General features: G+C 42.1%; 2 protein-coding genes across 11 annotated transcripts in view; one reads left to right on the forward strand and one right to left on the reverse strand.

Annotated features, from left to right (window-relative positions):
- Nucleotides 1-208: 208 nt before the first annotated feature.
- Nucleotides 209-26,481, forward strand: part of ndp (norrin cystine knot growth factor NDP) — a 35,452-nt gene continuing 9,179 nt past the window's right edge. The window contains exons 1-3 of one of the 10 annotated variants that reach the window (XM_050048455.1): nt 3,087-3,209; nt 3,334-3,407; nt 9,923-9,999. The gene's annotated coding sequence lies outside the window, so the exon portion shown is untranslated. Of the gene's footprint in view, nt 442-3,086; nt 3,210-3,333; nt 3,408-3,752; nt 4,076-4,234; nt 4,324-9,922; nt 10,000-10,786; nt 10,856-26,481 lie in introns of those variants that run through there. The other 9 variants (XM_050048452.1, XM_050048457.1, XM_050048454.1 and 6 more) reach the window with 9 other exon arrangements.
- LOC126392802 (uncharacterized) lies at nt 17,882-24,076 on the reverse strand. The gene is made up of 2 exons (XM_050048444.1): nt 23,446-24,076; nt 17,882-22,275 (listed from the first exon to the last, which is right to left on the reverse strand). Exons 1-2 carry the CDS (start codon nt 23,920-23,922, stop codon nt 21,637-21,639), a joined length of 1,116 nt encoding a protein of 371 aa, XP_049904401.1. The 5' UTR covers nt 23,923-24,076; the 3' UTR covers nt 17,882-21,636.

The raw sequence follows: 26,481 nt of genomic DNA on the forward strand, positions 1-26,481 counted from the left end.
GGCTCCGCTGACCGTTTTTCTTAATGTGATATTATGATACATTATCTGAAGCCATTTACTCCCTGTCACCACCTCTCACGTGGACACAAGCTGAGTAAGCCAAGGAGAGGCGGTCAGATTCTGTCCAGGTGAGTTATGACCATTTAATTTGACACTGTTCACAGTGGTGATCATTTACAATGCCTGAAAGTGTAATCAAAATACAAACCGTGCTTACGTGGGTCTCTCACTCTCTTTCTCTCCAGGAGCCTGTTGGTGGTGGATAAGTTTTCACCCTCTCCTGCTGCCGGCTGTAAATCGCCTCTGTCGAAGGTGTGTGTGTGTGTGTGTGTGTGTGTGTGTGTGTGTGTGTGTGTGTGTGTGTGTTTGTGTGTGTGTGTGTGTGTGTGTGTGTGAGGGAACAGAAGGTGAGAAATTTGGGGGTCAGCCGAGGTCTTTCAGGTAATTGTGCTTCTTAAACTTTTGACCCACTAAGCTCTACTTAGTGTGGTGCCTGCTCCCCTTATTTCCCCCGAGAGTTTCTGACTGCATACCAGGACGTGTGTGTATATGTGTGTGTGATACAATGAGTATCTGAACATATGCTGTCAGCCTCACACAGCTTGTATTATTCTTTTTCACCTATCTTGGCATAGCACTCGTAGTTATTCCCACACTGTTTGACCAGTCTTATTTAATCAGGCTGTAAAAAATACATTAGTTTGTCATGTTGTGCCCTCCCCAACCTGTTCCCCCTCCTCTCTCTGTGTGAGGCATGTTGAAAGAATGCATCCTCGGTACTGAGGCACGAGATGATGTGACTGACTTATTTGTCTGGCGGCGTGTTCCTCTCTCCCTCTGGATTCTCTCCACGCTCCAATTAGATAATTATACCTTCACCGTCAGACAGTTTTTGATATCACGCTGCTCATTTTGGTAAAAAACAACAACAAAACAGATTATAATCCAGAAACAAAGTAAAGTGGCTGTCGTAATGCACCGCAATAATTTGGCAGCAGTTGTGCAGAAGTCTCAGAGAAGCTATGATCGCCCATTGTCTCAGGGTAACTGCTATGCCTCCGTCATTATTAGCATTATATGCATCGCAGTTTGTCCCCTGTTCTGTCCTCAGGGTGTCTGTCTTCAAACCAGTCTCAACTCTCCCCTTTGGCCCTACGCCACAAGGTATAGGGTTTGAAATCTTAACCTAGCAAATAGAACGTCACTCATTGTGTCATCATGATGGCAACAATGGCCACGGTCATTGAAAACGTGGAAAAGTCATGGGGTTTCAAAATCACAATTTCCAGGCCTGGAAAAGTCACGGAATTAGTAAAAAATCATTGAAAGTTTGGAAGTCATGAAACTTTGTTGTGTGAAATGAAACTGTTAACGTAACATAACGTAACGTAACGTAACGTAACGTAACGTAACGTAACGTAACATACCAGCAAATTTATTTTCTGAAGCTGTCAAGGTAATGTTGCCCTTATATGGGTCGATGTGTGACAATGATTTGTTTACCATCACGCATGTTTCTTCATTTTCTCCCCATGTTTCGTTTTTCCCTTCATGTATGCCCGCTAGCTAAAATTATATTTAAATAGTTTGAATCTAATCTGTTTAAAAAATGCTGGCCAAGAAAAAAAAAATCTTTGGTCTTTGATTGGTCTTAAAAAAGTCATGAAAAAGTTTTGAAATTTTGTCCATGAAAATGTGTGGGAACTCAATTAGTAGATAGCTATTAGTAATGGATAATGGTTGAAACAGTTAGCTTAAAGTAGCTGATATACAGTTGAAATAGCGTAAGTTAGTTAAAAAGTAACCAATAAGTGGTTAGAATACCATTAGCTAGCTAAAAGTAGTAGATAATGGTGGAAACAGTTAGCTAAAAGTAACTGATAAGTGGCTTAAATAGCATTAGTTAGCTAAAAGTAACTGATACGCAGTTAAACTAGCATTCGTTAGCTAAAAATAATAGATAATGGTGGAAACAGTTAGCTAAAAGTAACTGATAAGCGGCTTAAATAGCATTAGTTAGATAAAAGTAACTGATAAGCAGTTAAACTAGCATTCGTTAGCTAAAAGTAATAGAATGGTTGAAACAGTTAGCTAAATGTAACTATAAGCGGTTAAAATAGCATTCATTAGCTAAAAGTAATAGATAATGGTTGAAACAGTTAGCTAAATGTTATTGATAAGCAGTTAAAATGGCACTCGTTAGCTAAAAGTAATAGATAATGGTTGAAACAGTGAGCTAAATGTAACTGATAAGCAGTTAAAATAGCATTCGTTAGCTAAAAGTAATAGATAATGGTTGAAACAGTTAGCTAAATGTTATTGATAAGCAGTTAAAATAGCACTCGTTAGCTAAAAGTAATAGATAATGGTTGAAACAGTTAGCTAAAAGTAACTGATAAGCAGTTAAAATAGCATTTGTTAGCTAAAAGTAATAGATAATGGTTGAAACAGTTAGCTAAATGTAACTGATAAGCGGTTAAAATAGCATTCATGAGCTAAAAGTAATAAATAATGGTTGAAACAGTTAGCTAAATGTAACTGCTAAGCAGTTAAAATAGCATTTGTTAGCTAAAAGTAATAGATAATGGTTGAAACAGTTAGCTAAATGTAACTGATAAGCGGTTAAAATAGCATTAGCTTACGAAAAGTAATGGATCAACAGTTGAAACATCTGACAGGGCTGTTTTACACCTTAGTGATTTTTCCGAAACGCATGTTATAGCAGTCAAATTACATGTTCCTTTGCATCAAACGTTAAACTAAGATATCCCAACGGATTGTGACATTTGTGCATGATTATTTGCAAAAATAAACTTGCATTTATTGGCTTCTTTCCTGCACTGGTAGCAGCCACGTTTGCATCTAAAAAGACTCCATTATGAGGGCCACCTGGAGGGCTCAATGACCACTAACCCACAGAAGAAACGGGACACCCAGTCTTACGCAGCAGCACTCAAACGGAGCGGTAGGGCCAAGGGGGAGAACTGGGATTGGGCTGTTCATGTTGAGCCATGTGAGAGAGATGAATGAGGTCGTTACAGTTTGGATCTACGCTGCGCTGGGCTCCATCGCTGTTGTTTTCATCGCTTCCACACATACAGCCACAGCATGTAATTGTTTACAGATGAAGACAAATAATCCAGAGTTAGGTATCCTCAGAGTGACTCGTACTAACAGTTGACCCACTGGGTCCTGTACGTTTTTAAAAAGTGAGTGATGAATGCTTTTTTTTCTTTCAAATTCATATTTAGTGTTTGAGAAATGACTTTTCATCTGGGTATTATTCTGAATGTTTTCATTATGAGTGAAGCTGAACATGCTTTGTGCCTGCAGGTGGAGGACAATCTGAGCTGCATTAACTGTACTTACAGCCCAGATGCTCCCATCAGGAGAAGATCATCGCTGAGGTGAGTTATTTAACTCGCTTCCTCCCCCCTCACCCACCCCACCTGCACACACCCCCACCCTGCATGTCATGGTAGGAGAAAGCGCGTGAAGAGGAAGGCCACAAGGGCCAGTTGTTTTTAAATAAACTAAATCTGCTAACAGTTTTATAACCCCGACCTCGTAAAAACTGGTTGCAGCTTTTGGTCAGCTCTCGCCTGATGGGGCCAGCAGAGCCGTCCAGGGCTGGAATTCCCATTTGCCGCTGTGGAGCGTGTCGGTGCGTCAGCTGGTGTGTGTGTGTGTGTGAGACAGAGAAGGAGAGAGACAGAGAGAGAAAGGGCGTATGATATACGATTGCTGTGTCACGATCCACATGTGACGACCGTCCTCACAGGCAGAGCATCCAGGCTGCTCCCTCTTTCTGGTGATTTCCCTGTGAAAGAAGAAGTGAGGCAGTGTGACTGTGGGACAGAGAAGAAGGAGAGGGAAGGAGAGAGGAGGTGGGAGAGACAGTGAGACAGAGGGAGGAGAGAATAGCGCTCAGACAATCGGTGTGTGTGAGAGAGGTAGAAACAGGAGAGAGGAGCTGGCTGGGAAACAATAGTTGAACAACAAATCCAGTGTTGCGTGCAGGATCTCAGCGTCTCTCTGGATATCTCTGCTGTCTTCCTGCTGCCGTGCACTGAAGGTAAGACAACCATTCAACCAACACTTACAGCTACAGGAACATCTTGTCTTTCTTTTAATATGCTGAAGATATATTCTAGTCCCTTAGCTGTACAAGAATTTGCTATAAACTACATTCTGGATGAAATAATGTGTTGCATGTTCCTTTATGCATTTTCAGCTATTCATGCATGATACACGGACACACTCCTGCAGAGTCTGACTTCAACTTCTGCTCACTTTCCCTCTCCTGCACATCCCTAAGCTCAGGTGCACATTCCTCTTTTATTGCAGGTATTTTCTGCTCCGCATGTGTCCAGAAACCACAAGTGGTTGTGATTAGGAACCAGCGTGACATGATGTGTAATAGGAGGAAACATGTTTGTGTTGGCGCCGGCGGATTCGCTAATCAGGCACTGACAGCGGGGCTGGAAGGATAGCGGAGCTCGCGGAGCTTGTAGGGAGTGTGTGTGCCGGAGCGCGAGGTTAACCGGGGTGTGAATAACTTCGGATGTGGATGGATATGTGTTTTACAGGTGCATGCGTTTATGTCCGTGAGTGTGTGATTGACTTGGCCCGTTCTGCTGGACCCTGAGGCTGCTGGCTTATGCTGGAAGGAGATGATGACAGATATAATAGACTCTGTGGTAGGTAGGAGGAGGAGGAGACGTGCTACCACTTCCATCTCACTGAGAAGGAGAGGTGTGTGAGAACGAGAGAGGGAGAAGGTGTTTAAATGAAAAATGAGGTGACTACAAAAGATGGGGATAATGAGAGGGGGAAAGGAAAGGGAAGGAAAACATCTGAGAATGAGACAGGAACAGTGAACTCTTCACAGGACAGGCAGTGCCAGAGAAGGACACGATAAATAGGAGAAACAGAATGAAACTGAGATGTGCGAGGGGGGGAGAGAGGAGGAGAAAGAGGGCTGGAGGAGGTGAGAGTGACAGAGAGCCTGACACAGGAGGGAGAAAAGGAGAGATTGAGGCTGTGATGCAAACATCCCTCCAGACATCCCTCCTCACTTCCAGTGACACCAGATGAGAAACAGTTTGTTCGGTAAGAAAACGTCTGCGCTTTTTCACCCGCGCCGATTGAGTCCGCATCCTCACCTCAAACTAAAAGTCACCTTTGGACTGTTTGGAGAAGGCGAGGAAGAGGAGTAGGAGGTGTGTTTGAAACATCGCACATTCAGCCAGGTGCAGAGAGACAGCAATGCTCTGGCAGAGCAGCGCACGGTCGGGTTTGTGTCTGCACTCTCATGTTTCATATTCTCACACATGCAGACGCACACACACACAGGGGCCCATTGTGAGTGTATTTATTTGGACAGTGTTGAAGCTTCGATAGGCAGTTCACAATGTCTCACCGCCGCAGGAATGTGCTTCTGACAAATGGATGCTCCGCACGAACCGCAGGCCATCGAGAAGATCCTTAACGCCGGCCCTGCCAGACAAGCATGTGACAGATCTCTGCTGCCCCGCAGAAACCCGGTCCAACGCGATAAAACAAACACGCCCACGACTCCTTCGCTCGCTCTTTTTCGAAGGCGCCTCAGGCTTGGAGCTGAATGGAGGATTGATCTAGTTTCATGCACTGGTTGTAGCCTGCAGCTCGCTACGTTCCCACTCTTTCTTTCTGCTGAGGATGGAGAGAACAGGTTTATTATTTGAGGTGCATGTGTGTGTTGACCCAGCAAGGTTGTGGTTTCTATCACACACACTCTTAGAGTGTTCGTCAGAAAAGAAACTGGAGAATACTCCTTCATACATGTCCTCTGTCTTCCCTCTCTGTCTTTGTCTCTCCACTGTTTCTGAGAAGCCGCAATTGTAAAGCTAACACAAGCTTAGCTCGGGCTCACATGGCTGCCTGTCATTGGCTGCACGCTGCTCTCAAATCCACACTGTTTGTCTTATCTTTACTGGGGGGGATATATTTAGTGAGGAGCTTAGCTTTTAGGAGGTTGGCGCGTGGGGAGGGTAAGAGAGGGTGAGTGTGTGTGTGAGTGTGAGAGGAAAGAGTAAGTTTGTGTGTGTGTTTCAGGAGCTGGCGTCAGTAGACAGTGGAAGAGCTTGGCACTCTGCATGCCAAACTGTGTGAGTGTGTATACTGTATGTGTGTGTGTGTGTGGCTGGAGGACAGGTCTGTGGGTCTGCCCCCCCCCCCCCCCGCTCCAGTCAGGAATCTGCCCTTTAGTTTATTAAAAGCTGGTGAAACAATGGAGGGAGGTGAGGTAGAGGAGGAGGGGGGGTGGGCACGGTGAAGCACTCGAGCAAATCAGAAAGGAGAGTGATGATGTAGTTGGAGTGAAGACGTCGAGAGGGAGGGGTGGAGGTAGGGAGAGGTATTCGTCATGCCTCAAAAAAATGACACCTCCCCCACTCTACCTGTCATTTCTCCCTGATCCCTCCTTCCTCTGGCATCCTTTGATGCACCTGTTTTGCGTGCGTGGCAGTGGGGTCTGTGTAGCTGCCCACCGCCACCGCAGACAGACCCGTCTCTGGACAGCAACTGTGTACTCAGCTGCCGGCTGGCCGGGGCGATAAAGCGGAGGATCCCTCTGAAGAGCTGGCTCTGCGTGTGCCATCACACACCAGCAATGTTTAGAGCCCCAGACCGGCAGCACAACACGGCCCCTGTGTATCTGCATGTGTGTGTGTGTGTGAGAACAAAAACCCATAAGTAAGGTGGGCAGGGGATATTTATACATGCTCCCCACTGCTAAGAACAAAATGTGGTGACGTGGACTGAGAAATTCTGTTCCTCACAACATATGGCTGCAACAGTTGGGAGGCTCCATTTTGTCACTTCTTTTTACAGGTTTTCAGATAATGTCATTGTTTCATTTTTACCTCCTGAACAAACTCTTTGCACTTCAGATCTCTTGGGCATCACTTTTTATTATTAATGAGAGGAAGCATTTGGGCTGCTGTTAGCAAGTATTTCCATTATTGAATTTATAGGCGTAGATTTTGGGGAGCACACAGGAGACATATCGCCCTTAATATTTAGAACATGTGCATTTGTCCCCCCCAGTTAAAAACATGAATGTGACAGAAGAGTTTTATTTTGACAGAATTAAAGACAACTATACAACATAATATTGCAATATTTTGCGTGGCGATATGTATGTATTTATTTTTTTTAAAGATTATTTTTTGGGCTTTTTGCCTTTAATATACAGGACAGTGTGAAATGGGGAGACAGAGAGAGTGGGGGGACGACATGCAGCAGAGGGTTGCAAGCCGGAGTCGAGCTTATGACCGCTGCAGTGAAGCATCACCTCTATACATGAGGCGCCGGCACTATCCACTACGCTACCGACGCCCCTTGCGTGGCGATATTGTATCAATACATGGATGCCAAGTATTGATTTTTTTTGGTCATTTAAATCATCAATATTGCAAAAACAAATTAATCTTTTGGTAGCCCGATAAAGTCATGAAATCACTTGCCTTTTCAGTCCACTAGATACATGTTGCTGCCATAAAAATGTGTAACCACAGGTGAACCAGGTGAGAGTGGACTCAAACACACGACTCTGGAGGCAGTTCAGGTAAAATAACTAATAATAGTATTTACTGGTCAAACGTTGGGTTTGGTGGAGGCAAACAAATCCAATAGGGATGAGGCAGAGTCAGAGTCAATCAACAGGCTAAATCCAAAAAACCAAAAAAAGGACACAAAAGGCTGGAACACTAGACACACAAGGAGCTAAGATGAACTGGCACTGAGAGAAAACAAGACCCACTAATACTAAGAGCCCGTTTACATGTACACGGTGATTTTGATAAACGGAGACATATTCCTTCGTTTGTGCCCTTCGTTTACACACAAACGGAGATTTCTCCTCTGAAAATGAGTCTTTCTAAAAACTCCGGCCAGAGTGGAGATTTTGGAAAACTCCGGTTGCGCGTTTGCATGTAAACTGAGATAAACGGAGATAAACGGAGTTATAGGCAGCCGACGTCACAGTATGCGCCGGAACTTGCGCCTGTGTCAAAAGTGCGACCTATGTTGCTATGGTGACAGTGGATACATGGAAGGCTTGAGCTTCTCGTTACACTGCCACCTACAGGTTTGGCATGCTCTTGTGTATATATACACGGGTAAGTGTAAACGAAGATGTTTTTGAAAACGGAGACGGAGAAATGTCCGTTTATGAAAATAGCCGGCAACGTGTAAACGGCCTCTAAATACTCTGGTGAGGGGAAGGATAATGAGACACAGGTGAGGCTGATCAGGGCGGGACAGACAATCAGACACAGGTGAAGTCATCAGAAGGGAGGGAAAACACACGGGCAGGAAGTGAAGAGATCTGAAATGAGAGGAGATGTGTTTGAAAGTAAAACAGGAAAAAACATGAATGAATGAATGAAATAAAAAACATAACCTAAGAAACTTGAGCTGTGACAAAATGAAGTGAGATGAACAGATGGAAAACATTATCTTATTAGATGAAAAGATATTGACAAAGTTTTTACTTAATTTGCAGTTAAAAAAGCATGTCAAAATATATTGCAGTATATGTTATCACAATACTCTGCATATTGCACTGCATTCATTATTTATCGCAATAATTTTGTATCATGACAAAATTGTATTGATGGGCCTCTGATGATTCCTACCACAAAATCTTCTGGCCACCCATGTTGAAGGGGAACCTTAATTGGATGGTTACGAAAAAAGAATCATTCTAGCTGTCAAGTCGAAGTGAAGTCTCCAAATTCTCTCCGACCAGCAGTCCAAAATTCCAAAGGTATTCAGTTCCCAAGAAAATTGTTTCAGTTTATATGATTGAACAAGTGAATATACAGGTTGATTTATTGATTATTTATTTTGTTATTAAAATATTGTCAGTTAATTTCAGTTGATTTACATATCACTGAATGGACTGATTATTTCAGCACTCAGAGCTACAATTATTATCTCCGCTAGTGGAGTGTGTGCTTTGGTCGTGTGTATCTGTCTGTCAGCAGCTAATCTCACAGACTACTGGACTAATCAGCCTGATGCTTTGTGTGCACATTTTTAAGTGTATGGACAAGAAGCTCTCGTGGTTGTGGTGATTCAAAATTGTTAAAAAAAAATCACTGACTCATTTATTCTGTCACTGACAGCTGACTCCTCACTCCTCTTAACCGGCCAGTGGGGGCCGTAAGTTTTTTGGATATCGACACTAAAAACAACGAGCCTTACCGTCTGTTCCGGGTCACATTTTGGCTTCAGCGTGGCTCAAAAACTGACATCCGTAGAAAAGTTTAGAGCATCTGCAGATTAATTCCACATGTTCAAATCTACTGAAGTTAGGCACAATATGAAATTAATAATGAATCAATTGTTTTTGTTATCTTTACTGCCATCTTCACCATAAGGGAGCCAGGAGGGACAATTTCATTGGGCGCAGTTGTGACATGTGCCATTTCAGAAGTGAAGCGTTTTGCCTGCCTGATTTGTAGGCAGGATTTGGTCATTTTCCTTGATATTTGTGCCTCTACCATAATTAAGAAAGCAGGCTATGAAGCCAGGCTATGAAGCTTAATGGTTTTTTTGTCTTGTTTTGTTTATTTTAATTTTGTTTATTGTTGTTATTTCCTGCTTTGTTGTGCTGTAGCCTACAGACAAAGTTAATACCTTCAAAAGTCCATGGGTCATGGATCAAAGATTTGTGGCTGTGTTTAGTTTAGTTTAGTTTAGTTTAGTTTACAAAGCACCCCATAAAACAAACAAACAAACAAACAAATACAGTTTTAATTAGACTGTATCTATATTCCACATACAGTTCCTGTTAGCAGGAGAACTGTATCTGCTCTGTGCAACGCGCAGCTGATCAGTCAAAAATAGAGTCATGTTTTTTTCTGACACACAGAACGTCTGCTGGAATTTTCTAGATTGGCCGCGATCAGCTTGGGTGGTCGCCTGACGGAGATCTGCACTCTACTGCATGTACGTTTCAAGTTTATTAAACTTTTACTGTTTTCTAAATGTCTTTATGAAAATGCACTTTTACAGTGGTGGAAGACGTTTTCCTTCCCTTAAGTGAAAGTCACAATAAAATACTTAAAAAATACTCTCATAGAGTAAAAGTCCTGCATTAAAAACTTTACTTGAGAAAAGTGACAGAAGTATTATCTGTAAAATGCACTTAAAGTATCAAAAGTAGAAGTAATCATTATGCAGGAGCATTGCCCTCATCAGTGTTAACAAGATCAGAGGTTATTATGTTTTATCTTAATCTGCTAAGGACCTAATAACTGTAGTTTTCCAATAATTATGGTGGAGAAAAACATAATATTTCCCTCTGAAGTCAGAAATAATCAAGTAAAGTACAGACATCTTAAATTTGTGACAGTAATTGATTAAAAGAATGAAGTTATATTCCACCACTTTACTTCATTGGGTCTGTCCTTGTGTGTGTGTGTGTGTGTGTGTGTGTGTGTGTGTGTGTGTGTGTGTGTGTGTGTGTGTGTGTGTGTGTGTGNTGTGTGTGTGTGTGTGTGTGTGTGTGTGTGTGTGTGTGTGTGTGTGTGTGTGTGAGAGGCATCTTTCCCACCGTCTCCTCTAAGAGAGACATCTCAATATCTGCACTCCTTAAGCCTGGAACCTTCGTCTCATAACTCCCAAAGTCCTAAAGCTCTAAACCAGAGGGATTGTGGTATGTAAGGAGGGATGGTGTTGTGGTTGTGTGGTTTGGCTCCTCAGATATTCTTAAACCCAGACTGGATCTTTTTGCAGATACTGGGCCCTTTTTAAACAGTCTGGCCCTCGGCGATGCTGCTGAAGCTGTATCTACAGAAACGAGGTAGAATTTACGAAATTTGATTTGCCCCATGACACATGATACGTCTTTTAATAAGCAGTAACTTCAGATCTAGAGATAGGTCTTCACGTTTAATGTGTGTGTAGTTACATAAAATGCATGCTGTTTAATAATTTCGTCTGCCTGTTGGCCTCCAGCTACAACTCTCTAATTAGTTTTTGAGCACCAGGAATTTGTCTTTGGCCAGTTGAAGAGGAGAAGAGAAGAATTTAGATTTTTGGGTCATCGTGCCAAATTATTAAAGTTACGTCCTGTCAAGCTTCGGGTTTCTCTACATGCTGTAGTGGTGTGTACGAGGCTGTAGTATCAGTGATACTCTGCAATTAAATAGTTTGAAGGACTTTGGAGGAGGACTTTCCAAAATGAAAAACAGTGTTAATCTGCTCTAACATCAGATGCAATCGTTAGCATGTTTGGCTAACTAGCTTACTGTTTTCGGTAGTAACTGATCGTCACTTCAAAGGTTTAACATTAGCATTATGATTATTACCTTTGCTCAGGAGGTTATTTTTGCGGTTTGGTTGGTTTGTCAGCAGGATTACAGAAAAACTTCAGGCCCGATTTTTATGAAACTTGGTGGAGGGGTGCAGCCCAGGCCAAGAAAGAACTCATTACATTTTCAAGCAGATCAAAGTAATGGTGCAAATACACAAATCATTTTCATTTTCATTAGCATTGCAAGATAGAGCATTTTAAGTAGCCACTCCAGTGACAGTAAGTCATGGGATTGATATTAAAATATGGCATTAAACACTATCTTTAAAAAAATATATATTTTGATATTTTTCTCCTCATGTCACTCTTTTTTAGTGTCATTTTATTTATTTATCTTATAATCAGAAATACTTCTTGATCCCTGAGGGGAAATTATGATTCGTTACAGTTGCTCCAATGTAAAGAATAGAGAATTATAAGAAGTAAGAAAAGGAGTATGAAAGAAAGAGTGTAAATATAGAGCAATAAATAAAATACAGTAGAAATTAAATGTGCATTAAAATAGAAATAAAATAAGCGTTATGCTACCATGTTTAATACTAGTACTTAATATATAAAGATTAATTTTATTTTAAAAAATTAATCAAATAAATAAAAAATTCAATCTCATTTTTTTAGTGCCAGCTTTTGCCACTTTTTTGGTGCGGGGTAAAAAGAGTCACATGAATAAAAAAATGTGAAAGTTGTTTGGAAAACACATCAGAATGCAAAATATATCAAGATTTTAGAAAATTATAATTTTAATGCCTGTGTTCAATTTTTACGTTATTTTTTTTAGTGCCAGTATTTCATTTTTCAATGGCAAATTTAATTCGCAATGCCAAAACTTAGTGTCACTGTTCTATCTCTGTAGCATTTAGCCTTGATGGAGGCGCTCTCCAAATGCCCTTCTAGTTAAGTACGTAAAGCTGAGCAGACATCTAGTGTTGTGTGTTAGACAGAAACAAAACTTTTTCTTACCAACATTTAATCCTTGGACAAACTAACTGTACACTGCTGTAGGCTACAAGACAACAATGCTGTGTCTTCAATTAGCAGCTTGTCTTCCACATGGTCCCACAGCTGGTGATGAGGTTCAGTCTTTTAGCATGATATCACATATGTAGTCATTACGTGCATATTTAAGTCAGCTGGACACATTAAAAGTCTGCAGGAGACAGTTTTTTCAACCAACTTGTAGAGCTAACGTTAGCTCAATCAGCTAACAAGATACAGCTGATAAAATCTCGGAGTGACTGTCGTCATGTCAGGTGGTAAATTCAACGGTCAGCGGCGAGAAATGAGACACCTGCTTTTGTCTGTCTCTGTCTGAAGGGAAGGACCATTATTGGAACAATTCCTAAGAGTTTTAAGTAATAATAATACTACATTTTATCTATATTCATTGTTGTTTTTTTACTGTTACTGTAAACAGCATATGTGCCCTGCAAGTAGGGCTCCTTAATCATGGCAAAAATGATCAGTTATTTTGGTCAATATTAAGAACACATTTATTTAACATGATTACTCATTGACTCTGGAAACATCATGCATTTATCTAAGTTTAACCGTAGAATTCAATTGAAAAGCAAATTTAAAAAATGTAAAAAGATAAATATTATATGTAATAGGCTACATAAATATATCGCAGTATGAAGAGTGATTTCTCTGAGCAGCATGCATGGAAATAAATTACAATATCATAAATCACAAATATAATTTTTCGCTTTCTCCCTGATGGTCTTTGAAGTAAAGTGAAGTCACTAAATCTAGGGAGAAGAGGTGACCTGGATTTATGACACACACCAAAATAAGAGCATCAATGCAAAATGAAATGCAGCCCAATAATTATTTTATTCTGATTATCTTGTTTTCATAATTGTTGGAAACCAAAGTTATAGTTGAAAACAAAATTTGATCAGTTGCCTGGCCCTACATGTACGAGTGGATAATTAACGATAATGGAAATTATTTTTAGTTGCAGCCCTCGTTGAATCTCGTCTCTGTTGGTCTGGCATCTTTGTCTTTCATAGCGTTTCTTCACAGAAACCACAGCAGCAGATCCTCGACTGCCCGATCCCTCCTCTCTGATAATAACGGCACCATTCTGTTGGACGCACTACTAACGTGAAGGTTACGGCAGCTCATTTCTGGATATCTCCCCACTCTCCAGGCTTCTGCACAACAGAGCCCTCTCTCCTCTCCTGTCTCTCTGGACCAGAATATCTCTCTACCCACTTCAAGCAGCAACAGTGTCGCCACTGTTTCCACAGTATTCCCACTCCGCTGAGCTCTGGACGTGGACTGATGTCACTGAAGTCACTGCCGAGGCTTCAGGATGAAAGAACGGAGATGATGTACCTAAAGTGTTAACCATGACCTCACTCAGTTTCTTGTCCCAGACTGCATACTATTCCTCAGAGTCAGATGTATGTGGACGTCTTCGAACAGAGATAAGGTGGCTTTTCTTTCCACAAAATTCCATGCCGCGTCAAACGGAAAATTTGACTTTCTCTGTGGAGTTTTACTGGATGGAGCCTGGCCTTGCAGCAGTCTTTCTACAATAGTCATCGAGTGAAGTTGTTTACTTTAATCGAGCTGAAATTTCATGGGTAATTCAGAATGAATGACTTGTTGTGTTTTATGGAGCTCTGCTGCCAACATGGCTGCTTTTAATAATGAAAACAGTAAGGACCCAAGGTGACACGGTGCGTTTTGATCCAACACTCCTCCCAAACATGATCACTGTGGATCAGACCTGAGGGTTACAACAAAGCCTTTGTCTGTCTTGGGAATAAAAGAAGATGAGAGTGCACTTAAAAGCGGAGCTCATCAGGGATTTGGTTTTGTGTTCATGTCAGAAAGACAGGCTCAGTTTGAATGGATGATGTGGTCGAGTCCAAACGATAGATCCAGGAAAGACACGGACCAAAGCGGTTTTGGGTTTGCTGCTCATCATACTTGAATGAGCACCTCAGAGGCCGTTTACACGTACACGGTGATTTTGATAAACGGAGACATCTTCCTTCGTTTGTGCCCTTCGTTTACACGCAAACGGAGATTTCTCCTCTGAAAACGAGTCTTTCTAAAAACTCCGGCCAGAGTGGAGATTTTGGAAAACTCCGGTTGCGCGTTTGCATGTAAACTGAGATAAACAGAGTTATAGGCAGCCGACGTCACAGTATGCGCCGGAACTTGCGCCTGTGTCAAAAGTGCGACCTATGTTGCTATGGTGACAATGGATACATGGAAGGCTTGAGTATCTCGTTACACTGCCACCTACAGGTTTGGCATGCTCTTGTGTGTATATATACACGGGTAAGCGTAAACGAAGATCTTTGTGAAAACGGAGACGGTGAAATGTCCGTTTATGAAAATAGCCAGCAACGTGTAAACGGCCTCTCAGTCACCAGAAAAATGTTGGCATTGTACGTTTCTGCAAAACAAGAATACGTTACATTGTACGTTTCCTACGTATAGCCACGTTTCTAAAGTGACGCAGTATATAAACTGACTTTGTTATCGGGTGGTGGAGCAGATGGTGGATGGCTTGTTAACCCTGATGTGACACCTGCCAAGCAAACCACCATTTTAGACCACAAACAACAAAACTGGTTGCAATTTAGCAAGTCACTGCTGTGTTTTCAGCTGATTTTTAGGCACCAAACATGGGTGTTTTTTAGTGAACCGTCACTGTTGTTCCAGCAGGGATAGTGCCACGAAAAGCACTTGTTTTTTTACAGAGACATCGCTGCTTTTACAGCAGGGTCTGTTTGTGACCAACAAACAACAAAATTGCTTGTTTTTTAGCGAGTTGTTGCTGTGGTGTTTTTTATGGATTCATGGCTGTGTTTCTCAGGGCTTTTTAGCCCCCAGAAGTGGATGTCTCTTAGGGAACTGTGGCTGTGTTTTCAGTGGCTTTATATCCCCCAAACATGGGTGTTTCTTAGGGTCCCATGGCTGTGTTTCCTGCGATTTTAGACCTGAAGTTTGGGTATTCTTTTAGGGACCTGTTGCTGTTATTGCAGCGGTTTTAGCTCTGAAATGTGCGTGTTTCTAGGGTCCCGTGACTGTGTTTCTTGTGGGTTTTTAGCCCCCAAATGTGGGTGTTTTTTTTAGGGACTTGTGGCTGTGTTTCTTGCGGCTTTCTAGTCCCCAAACAGGTGTTTTTTAGCAACTTGTGGCTGTGTTTCCAGCAGCTTTTTAGCCCTGAAATGTGGGTGTTTCTTAGGGATCCATGGCTGTGTTTCCAACAACTTTTTAGCCCCCAAATTTGGGTGTTCGTTTAGGGATTCATGGCTGTGTTTCAAGTGGTTTTAGCCCTGAAAGGTGGGTGTTTCTTAGGGACCTGTGGCTGTGTTTCCTGCAACTTTTCAGCCCCCAGCATGGGTGTTTTTTATGGACCCATGGCTGTGTTTCTAGTGGATTTTTAGCCCCCAAACACTGGTGTTTTTTGGGGTCTCATGGCTGTGTTTCTCCGGGTTTTTTAGCCTCCAAAAGTAGATGTCTCTTATGGATCTGTGGCTGTGTTTCTAGCAGCTTTTTGACCCCCAAATGTGGGTATGTATTAAAGGGACCTGTGGCAGTGTTTCCAGTGGCATTTTAGCCCCCTAATGTGGGTCTTTCTTATAGATCCGTGACTGTGTTTCCAGCGGTTTTAGCTCTGAAACGTCCGTGTTTTCTAGGGTCCCATGGCTGTGTTTCTTGCGGGTTTTTAGCCCCCAAATGTGTGTTTTTTTAACAACTTGTAGCTGTGTTTCCAGCAGCTTTTTAGCCCCCAAATATGGGTGTTTCTTAGGGACCCATGGCTGTGTTTCCGGTGGCTTTGTAGCCCCCAAACATGGGTGTGTTTTTTGGGACCTGTGGCTGTTTCCTGCAGCTTTTTAGCCCCCAAATGTGGGTGCTTTTTTGCAACTCATGGCTGTGTTTTCAGCAGGTATTGTGCATGGCTGAAACGCAAGGTTTTAGCATATTTGTTACATGTTAACATGTAAATGTAAGGTATCATGGTCTGCAGAAATGTCCAGTGCCAACATTTTTTCTGGCTATCGGGCTGGAATGAGATGCGGGGGAGGGAGTGGACAGCAGGATCCAGCTGCTGTTTGTGAACACCCAGGGCTCTATAAATCTGAGTCCAGGGCAGGTGTGGTAGAGCCGGGGGAGAGGAGGCCACACTGGCCCTTACCCTGACCCAAACCTCCTGACCTTCTTTCTTTCTGCTTTAACCTAAAGTGCAGACAGGCAGGGAGGCAGCCAGGCATCACACACACACGGTTCAGTGCTCACAGAGCAGTAATGAACTCACTCACACAGATAATATCTCCATATATTATCCTTAAAGCCCCCATTATCTGAGCCAGCTGCCATTCATGTATTGATATCACCAGCTTTCAAAGCTTCAGTATGAGTCTCCAGAAGAGACAGTAATTATGAGGTGTAGTCACCTTGTAGTGAGGGAAGTCCCTGTTTGCATAATAATGCAGTTTCGAGCAGGGCTGCCTCGGCTGGCTGCAGAACAGGCAGACGACAATCAATAGCGAATCATCTCTTTGCTGCACATAAAAAAGGTAATACTGTGGGAATGTCTGGCTCGCTCAGTAATTGTTAATCAGAGAGGACAGAGCTGGCTGCGGACCGTCTTTGGCTTGTGCTGGTATTTACTAGGTGGATCACGCCTGTCATTATCTTTGTTTGCTTTGCTTCACAGTAGGGCCAGGACCTGTTGTCTGTTTAACAAAAACACATGTTGTAGAGGGGGATTTGTGATTTATGAGGAAGTGCTGAGGATGGTATTTTGTGTGACCATAAATACAGTTACATTCTCATGTTTGATCTGAATTGATTCAACACGTTTAACTTTATAAAAGCCCTTTAAGGCTGGATTGTACCAACGAGGATTAACTTTTAAACCTGATTGAATCTTGGTTTAAATATAAATTCTGTTGCACCAAACTTTACAGCTATCTTAAAAGAGAGATTAAATTTAGTTTTTACTTTAAACCCAGACTGGACTGGATTCAGCAGAAATTATCAAGTTCCTCCAAGGAAGTTGAGACAGACTCGATCCAGTTGACTTTTATGATGATGATGAATTTTTGTCAATTCCGGTTCACCAAGGAAACTGTTTTGGAGCTGAACAGGAAGATCGGGCCAACTGTCAAACAGACAGTGACAGAAACACAGCTGCACCACTGATGCCCCAACTCCTGGTGGCCCTGAGATTTTACAGATGTTTCCAGAGCGTGGATGGGACCTGTTTGGCCACCACAACTCGCAATATTATGCCATTAATTCAGCCAACAAGTTTTTTTTCGAAGGAGGAAAAATTTTGAGCCTCTCTGCTGAGCCATCATGAGTACCATAAGTTAGCAACTTTATAGCTAGCTAACAACAATGCTAACAACCACCACCACCACCCCACCTCTCTTTTATACTCGGTGCTGCAGAGCTTTGCTTAATTTAATTCTGGATTTACTCATTTTACCAAATTCTGATAAGAGCTAATCTTAGGTTGAATTAATCCTTGTTGGTGCAACCCTGCCATAGAGTTTAGAGGGTGTTACAGTCACTTTTGCCAGTTAGGAGGCAGCAGAAATCACAATCTCCCCTTAGAGCCCTGTTTTTGGTCTCCACCAACTCTTAACAGTAGTGTACAGTGCTTTTTCTAAAAGCAGCTGTGTAGAGCTGCAAGGATTAATCAATTACTCTTCATATTTAAATTAATTGCCAACTAATTTGATAATCGATAGATCAGTTTAAGTCATCAGTCTTTAATGGATGACACCATTCTTGAGGTATCCTGCATTGTCTTTGCGCTTTCTTTCATGTTAAAGCATGACGGTAAAAAACTTAAGGATGCTTAAGTAATTATATTGTATGAAAAAAGAGTGGGATTACATCACTTTACTTCTTTACACTCATTTTGGAACACGTGGTGAGTTGTTTATCACAGTGTTAAAGCATTGCTCGTTTTCCTTTTTCAATCCATCATGTTAGTTAACTCGCCTTGCTCTGTTAACATAACGTTAAATAAAATGTAGCCTATTGCTTAAACATCTGCTCCTTCTAAAAGATGACTTATGATTTCTTACGACTCATTAACACACACCAACGCATTCAGCGAACATTTAAAATAACTCTGTTTTAATTTCAGCTTCATGTAAAGTGAATCAACGTGATGTTTCCCAGCTAATGTTTCGCTCGTCTGCCTTAATGATGCAGTTCACATATTTTTGTAACTGCTGAAGTATTAAGTTTGAGTTCTACTGAGAGAAACATGACACTGAATTTAGCAGAAGACCTCAGAAATATCAGTAGTATAAAGTAATATTTTTGATTTTTATACGATATGAAAGAAATACAGAGTCAGTAACACATTCTCAGCCTGGGTGGAAGTGTTAACAAATCCTGCACCCTGCACTGGTGAAATATTCGTGGGCTTCAAAGGATTTATAGTGTCTGAACTGTTCACATTTATACGCAGTTATACCGTAAATGAGATAGTTTGTAATATCCAAGTACGAGGTTGGCATAGCAATTTTTTGTTGCCAGATTGTATGGGTCAGTGTTCAGAGATGTCACTTGAGTTTTTCTTGGTGTGATGTTCTCTCAGTTTGCTTCTGCTTCTCCAGTTTGATGGGTTGGATAACTTTTTTATTTATTATTGTTTAATGTACCGCTCACTGTAGTTATACCTTCAAAATGGCACTTCGGTGACATCACACACAATCCACACACGTTACTGACAAAGACCGACTTTTGGTCTGTGCCTGAAAACATAAATGTGTAACGTTATGTGCTATAAACATCAAAAACATAAACTAAAAGACGTTTGCTGTGGAGTTGAAGGAATTGATGAGTCCAGTAATTACTTGGGTTCACAAGAACGACCGCTGTGCATCATTTAATCAATCGTTATTAAAAAAATATTGATCGTAGCAGCTTTGAGACACTTCTTGCAGTAGTAGCAAATCTTGTGGTGCTGTTTCATCGACTGGCTCTGGACAAAAATCCTGTTTTAATTACTTTGGTTTATAAATTGCTCACATGGTGCATATTCCTGAGTAGAGTTGTTTACCACAGACTAAACCGACCTGGAACCATTTAGTTTTATTCCATCACAGGAGGACTGGTTGTTCCCTGGGAGTATAATGAAGATGCCGTGTGTAGTCTGCTGTATGAACAGAGTTCTTTGGGTTCAACAGTGTCCCAGCAGCAGATTTTTGCCCTCAATGTGGAGCTGTAAAGATGTGAACATGCAGATATCTTGTAAAAATTCAATCCACTTCATGCATGCGTCTACACTCAGGCTCCATCCTAAATGACTTGAGCGTGTAATGCCGACGACGAGCGCACTAATGATGCAGACAGTGATACCTCAGCAGAGATGGGGATAACAGTCACCGTTGTAACCCTCGGCCAGGTACGGCTGGCAGGCCTGGAGGTGCTGATGGGTGCTGGCTGTATAAAGCAGCCTGCTGCTCCGAGAAGACGGGGCTGTCTGCTGTGTAAACCCTGCAGCACATGTTCAACCGGCCAACAAAACATCTCGGGGAGTATTTATTTTAACAGGCCAAATGATACTTAGATTTCTCTCAGGAGGAATGTTAAGGTTAAATGATTCCCCTCAGAAAGAAAAACATTGGGGTGGAACGGGGGGGAGCAGCGGGGAGGAGGCGTATAAAGGTTTCGAGTGAACTTGATGCATCCTGTGATTCAGTTCAAATGAGGAAATCAGTGTAGAGTCGTGCAGCGATGAAGATGGATGCTGGAGAGGGAGCTTTGATAGAACGCAGGATTTTGTTCATTTCCTCTGCTTTAAGTCGGCCAAACGCTCCTGCCCAGGAGTGCAGTTACTGCCACAGCAGCTCAGAGCGCGCTCCCACTGACGTCACATTATGTTCATGCACAGGTACGCACAGGGGCGTAGATTACTTATGAATGTGGGGGAGGTTTGGGGTCCTCCTCCAGAAAATATAAAGCGTCAAATACTTAAATTCCTCCATTCTGGTGAATTTTTACACACAAATTTTTGCCTTTCCTGCTCAATTTGCGATGTAAATGTCTTTCATTTTGTCAAATAATGTTTATGTTTTTATTGTGGGGGACATTTGAAATATTGAGGGGGACATGTCCCCTGCTTCCCCTCCAAAATCTACATCTATAGGTACAAACAAGACCATATAAACACATCTTAACCTACTTATAACACAAGTGTTTACTAAGTAGAGGCTATTTAAACTAGTTGTTGTTGTTTAGCATATAGTCAATATACAGTATGATAAATTAGAGCGAGGAGTAACGTGGAACAGGGTCGACACATCTGGCCCAACGCTTTATTTGAATGCTGTGTAGTAATGATGTAACCAAAGATTTGAAATTGCATTTCAGAGAAGTAACACAAATATCTCAAATTACAAAACTTTGGGCCGAATTCACAAAAGGCTTTTCCAGCTGCTGAACCTGCATAAATAAGACAAAAAGAAACCGTGTGATACTCAGAGCACCCACAAAGAAATGCTCCTCTAACTGTTCTGCCAAGCAAACAGCATCTCAGTGCTCCTGTGGTTTACACATTTAAAGGAGGTTGTATGAACATATTTGGTGCAAACTGGCCTTTGTCTATGCAAATGAGCCTCATTCCAAAAACAGCCCAATTCACAAAAATCTGTGCTGAGAGAGTGCTGCATGAATGAATCCTTAAACTAGGAAACGTGTTAGTATTTTAGCGCTCTCAGTTCCCTCGTCTCAAAGTCAGTGGGTTTAAAAAAGACACCAGTTAAAACCATGCCCTCCCTGGCTGGGAATGAGTTACTGCCCGAAGCGAGGGAGATCAAGTATCTCAGGGTCTTGTTCATGAGTGAGCGTAGAATGGAGCGTGAGATGGATCGGCAGTTTGGTGTGGCATCTGCAGTGTTGCGGGCGCTGTGCCGGACCATCGTGGTGAAGAGGGAGCTGAGCCGGACGACAAAGCTTTCGATTTAGTGGTCCATCTACGTCCCAACCCTCACCTATGGTCATGAGCTCTGGGTAGTGACCAAAAGAATGAGGTCCCGGATACAAGCAGTGGAAATGAGTTTCCCCAGTGGGGTGTATAGGGGGAGGAGCTCGGACATCCGGCGTGAGTTCGGAGTAGAGCCGCTGCTCCTTCGTGTTGAAAGGGGTCAGTTGAGGTAGTTCGGGCATCGAATCAGTATGTTCCTGGGCGCCTCCTGTTTGAGGTGTCCTGGGCACGTACCACTGGTAGGGATTATATATTAGCCTGGTTCCAGACCATAGACCCCACCCACTCAACTGAGTAGGCTTGCATCTCTGAGATGTGAAGTAGTCGGCTGTCCTATGCTCTCCTGTGCTGTGGTAGTGGAACGTGATTCTCTTTGATTTTGTAGCTCTTCTCCACAGAGTGTTGACATGGCATGTTGTTTGAGGACAGCCCTGGCATGTGTAGTGGTGATCCCCATCTTGCATAGTTGTTCGAAGACTGCTTTCTTGGCTCCACCGTACTGCAGTACACTGTTGATGTAGTACGAAAAGGCTGAAAGATGGTTCTCCCTCCCTCGAAGGGCAATGGCAGCAGCTGCACAGGCATGGTTGTGTTGCATTCCAGATATGGTGCAGATCAGAGAGAACATGAATGGTGCCATCCGCTCCAAATCTTTTCTAAGGTCGTGTAAGGAGAAATTCCTCAGTTCTTCTGGGGAACTCTTCCACAGCATGAAACCCTCCCTTTGGTGGCAAAGACGCTGGCACTCCTTGTCAATAACTGTCTCCATTGCAGGTTTGAGCGCGTCCATGAGACTCTCATGCTGCACCATCAGTCTGGCTGCCGTGGTGAAGTTGCCCTTTGCCAGATTATTTATCACGCCACTAATGTCAGCGTCACATCTGTACCTCTCTGGGTTTACCTTACTGGGGTAATTGATGTACACCTAAAAAGGATGGAATAAAATAAGAGAGAATTTTCAATAGGATCATGTGGTCACAGTTATTTAACTAAAGTAGGATAATAGCCTATAATCTGGGGGTAATCTTGTTAAATTAAACCAAATCTTTGACATGATCTACTGTATTAAACAATCAATTAAGTTAAACTGGGTGGGTAAACTACCAGCCTCTGTATTTAGCACAACACCCCTGCCTATAAATATACATATAAAGTTATAGTTATAACATAATTGGAGAGGGCTGGGGCCCATGGACATCAATAATCAGTTATGAGGCATTGGAATTTGGGGGAGGGAGGCAGAACTTTAAGACATTAACTTTTTCTTTTAACTTCATCAAGTAGTGGGTCTATATTAATTATATTAACAAAGATGTATGGCATTAGAGATCAGTGCTATGCATTGACTCTTTTCCTAATTATCAAACTCAAATTCCCATTGGCTTTAAACAAAGTTAGAGGAATAATAATAATAATAATAATAATAATAGTAATATTCACACAAATGATGTATCAGTTAAACAGCTGAATTAGTCATAAAGATAACTAAACAAATGTTTGGCATTATAAAAATATATACTGCAAACGATGCAGAACAAGTCGTAAAAGACAAGCACAAGGTGAAAACAGGTCTGGTGGGTGGCAGAGTGAACAGAGTAATGGTTTGTGCTCCTTGCTATAGCAGCACTGATTCTGGGAAGACTTAGTTCACTGTGCAGGGGTTGACATTAACTTTTTGATGCCCTTGTCATCTGGACAAGCAAATGTAGCATTCACTTGACACAGTATGTCTAGCCCTTACAGACGGTTTTAAATTCCAACCATTCACCCAGTCAGGACTCATTGCGTCCTTGTGATGGCTGAAGTCATAACTTTTTAATGGCTTTATCTTTTAAGATTTTTCTTTTTTGGTTATGTTATTTAGCTTCTCTCCCACCATAAGGATTGGGTCCTTGCAGGGTGTAAGGGCTAGCTGGGCAGTCGTGATGTTCATTTATATACATTTAAATAATCGTAAATTGATAAACTGTAATAAAGTTACCAAGTGGCACCCACCTCCCAACATTTAATCAGGGACATGAGCTGATGGGGAGTAAATGCTAACGTAACTACAGTAAAATTAATATGTTATGTTGGCCGTGTGTGTGTTGTTTACCTCTGTCGTGCTGACACGAGATGCCGGGAGACACAGCTTCTTTTTCCTTGGCGTCTCCGTTGGCGTGTCACGGTCCCTCTTTTCTGTGCTTTGGCCTTCCTCTTCTTCTTTGTCCACCACGTTATGCTCAGACTGCCATTTCTTTAAAATGTTTTGGGATTCTTCAACCCTGGCAAGCAGTCTGAAACATTTCATGCAAATCCTCCCAGAACAGACGCCGGGTCTACATGGGAGGACGACACCGACATCTCTAAAACGGTCGGTTAATAACCTCTCATTCGCTTGTGAGCATCTATATAAAAGTTTTGAATGTGTTATGACCCCCTTAACTACTAGGTTTACTTTGCATAGGCGGCATGTCTTTTCAATTTCACTGGGCATGGTTTCTTTAGCGCTCCACTGCTCCGCTTCTTCTTCTTCTTCTTCTTCTTTTTTAACGACGGTTGGGAACCAGTGTATTAGGTGCATTGCCGCCATCTTCTCTTCCGGAGTGTGAATCAGAGATTAGATTCTACTGTGTAAACGAGAGCAGGAGAATTCATAAGGATTTAGGAAAAGAGAACCGCGGAGCTGAGAGAATACGACCGCACTTCCGCTGGGCTACGTCATCATGCGACGGCGGATGTCAATGACGTAGGTCGACCGTGGGGAAACTACAGTTTACCGAAGATGGACTACAAAAAGCGCATCTCAGATACTCCGCCCCGTGCCTACTTACCATGTTGCTTCATGCAGGCTATATAAACGTGGACAGCACAGTGAAAAATATGACTTAATTACCAACGTCTGAACTGAATTAAAAAAGATAGATAGGCAGTCACAAAACTGAAACGCTGAAAATGGTTGCTCACACTCACCCTCCTGAATCATTGTGATTATTTATGACAAATGTTCAAGTGTATGCAAGAGAGGCAAATATGTTAGGCTTATAAATCTAAACATCATCTAAATAAAAACATTTCATATCCCTTTTTCTTCAAACTTCTGTGTTAATGTGCAAATCAATCATCATCTGTCATTTGCTTACAACAGTTTAAAAACGACCACAAAACTCAGTAAACACCTTGAAATGTTGACATGATTGTGCCTTGAAGTTATTTTTTATTTTATTTTATTTTTTTAATTGTGTTTTATTGGATTTTCCATTATATTAGTGACAATAACAACACAGAAAAAAAGAAAAGAACAAATAACAAGAGCAGGGTAGAGATGTGGGAGGCTTTATTCTAAAGTGTTTGGGTGAAACTCATTTGCCTAATAGTCTAAAAAGGGCTGCCTCCTGCTGAAGAGGTGCTCCAGCCACACACGTGCCCGTATGAGTGCAGAGATGTCAGCATCTGTGACCGAAGAAAAATTAATTAATGATATTGCTAAAAGCTGGCGATTCAACAACGCTCAAATAGTGACATGATTAATGCACACTGAGCATATCTTACACCACAATATGAACTTGAACTGGGTAATGTTACAACAGTAGCGTGACGTTTATAGTTCGCATGGGTTTAACATATTGTTGAGAGTTTGGAACATGTCACGTTACACATATTATCAAGTTATGGCATGAGATGGACAAAGCTTCATGTAACGGTGACTTACATGGTGATATCCGTGACTTTTCAGTCATGTTGAGAGCCAGTTGTTCTTTTTCTTTACCTTTCGTCGCTTCTTTCGTTCTTCCTCTTCTCCTACTTCTTCGGGTTTATTCGTTTGTCTCCGTGAACGGTTGGTCGCTTTAAATATTGCTCCCGCAAAGCATTGTGGGATTAAATTATCCCTTTCCTATCGTTTAGGAAGGTCCGATGTATCCTATGTTAAAGGAGATCTGAAAGGAAGCACTGAACCTCTTTCCTTAGTGTTTAGAGAATTCGAACAGCTCTTATCATGGCGGCCACTAAAATACTTCAGGGTCATTTCACTCAGCTAGGAACCTTCCTAAGCAAAAAAGACTTTCCGACAGCAGCCCATGTTTTTGACAAGCACACGAGTGTCGACTTCAAATGACGTCAGATTCTGGGTGAGTCGTTGATCTCTACTGATTGGTTAGGGAAAAATCAAATTCCCTCCCCCTTGTAAATCGCCTTCAATGGAGGCGATGTCAGACTGAAGGTTCTGGGAGCTTCAGTCTGACACTCAGGCTAATTATATATCTCATCTGGTCTAGGTACGTCTTGGGATGCCCCAGGAGGAGCTGAAAAGTGTTGCTGGGGAGAGGGATGTGTGGGGTGCTTTGCTCGGCCTTCTGCCCCCGTAACCCGACTTCAGATAAGCGGTTGAAAATAAATGGATGGAGTAAATACCCTACTCGGGAATTTTGAAGCCGTTACTTGTCTTAAAGGTGGTTGATAAAAAGTGGCTAAATGAGACTACAGTGTCATCACGCAGAACGCAGCTTTACAGCCTTGTTGTGGTGGCAACATTGAACTCATGTGACCGTGGTGTAGTTTGTTTATACCTTTTTATTTCTGGCTTTTTGTCAAGGGAACCAGGGCGATGTTAGCCTCCACGTCGGCTGACATAAAACGTCATCCCTGCAGCGCTCTGCAGGCACACACAGTTACAGTGAAATGATGAGCGTCATCAGAGAACTGGGGGTAACTGAATCACATTTAAAAGACTTGTCACGCCCAGCACTGACCCAAATACGAATATGTTTAAATTCCTTGCCTGAAGTTTGGAAACTTTTTTTTTCTCCCTGTCATTATTCTGTTTCTTGTGTTCTTGGTGCAAAGGCAACATTGATACTTTGCCACACAGATAATTACAATCACACGCTAAATGAAGGGTAAATATTGCACTCAGCTGCAAAACTTTATGGGCATGTTTGTGCTTTAATATCATTAGTGTGATATCTGTTGTGAATCAAGAGACAGGGCAGATAGTGGCTGCAAGTGATGCACAATTCCTGGTTTGATCAGCGGCCACAATCTGTTCTTTGTGAATCTGTCCACTTATGTCACTAACACAAAAGTAAATGACCAAAACATGTCAGCTAGGTTTGCATAACCTGATCTTTCCTGCGTATTCTGAACTGCTTGA

Source organism: Epinephelus moara, chromosome 7 (genome assembly GCF_006386435.1).
Source record: "Epinephelus moara isolate mb chromosome 7, YSFRI_EMoa_1.0, whole genome shotgun sequence".
Classification (NCBI taxonomy): Eukaryota; Metazoa; Chordata; class Actinopteri; order Perciformes; family Serranidae; genus Epinephelus; species Epinephelus moara.

Coding starts and splice junctions, on each gene's coding strand:
- LOC126392802 (XM_050048444.1), bottom strand. CDS start 23,922: ATGGCGGCAATGCACCTAATACACTGGTTCCCAACCGTCGTTAAAAAA. Junction 22,276..23,445: donor CTCGTGTCAGCACGACAGAG/GTAAACAACACA, acceptor CATCCTTTTTAG/GTGTACATCAATTACCCCAG.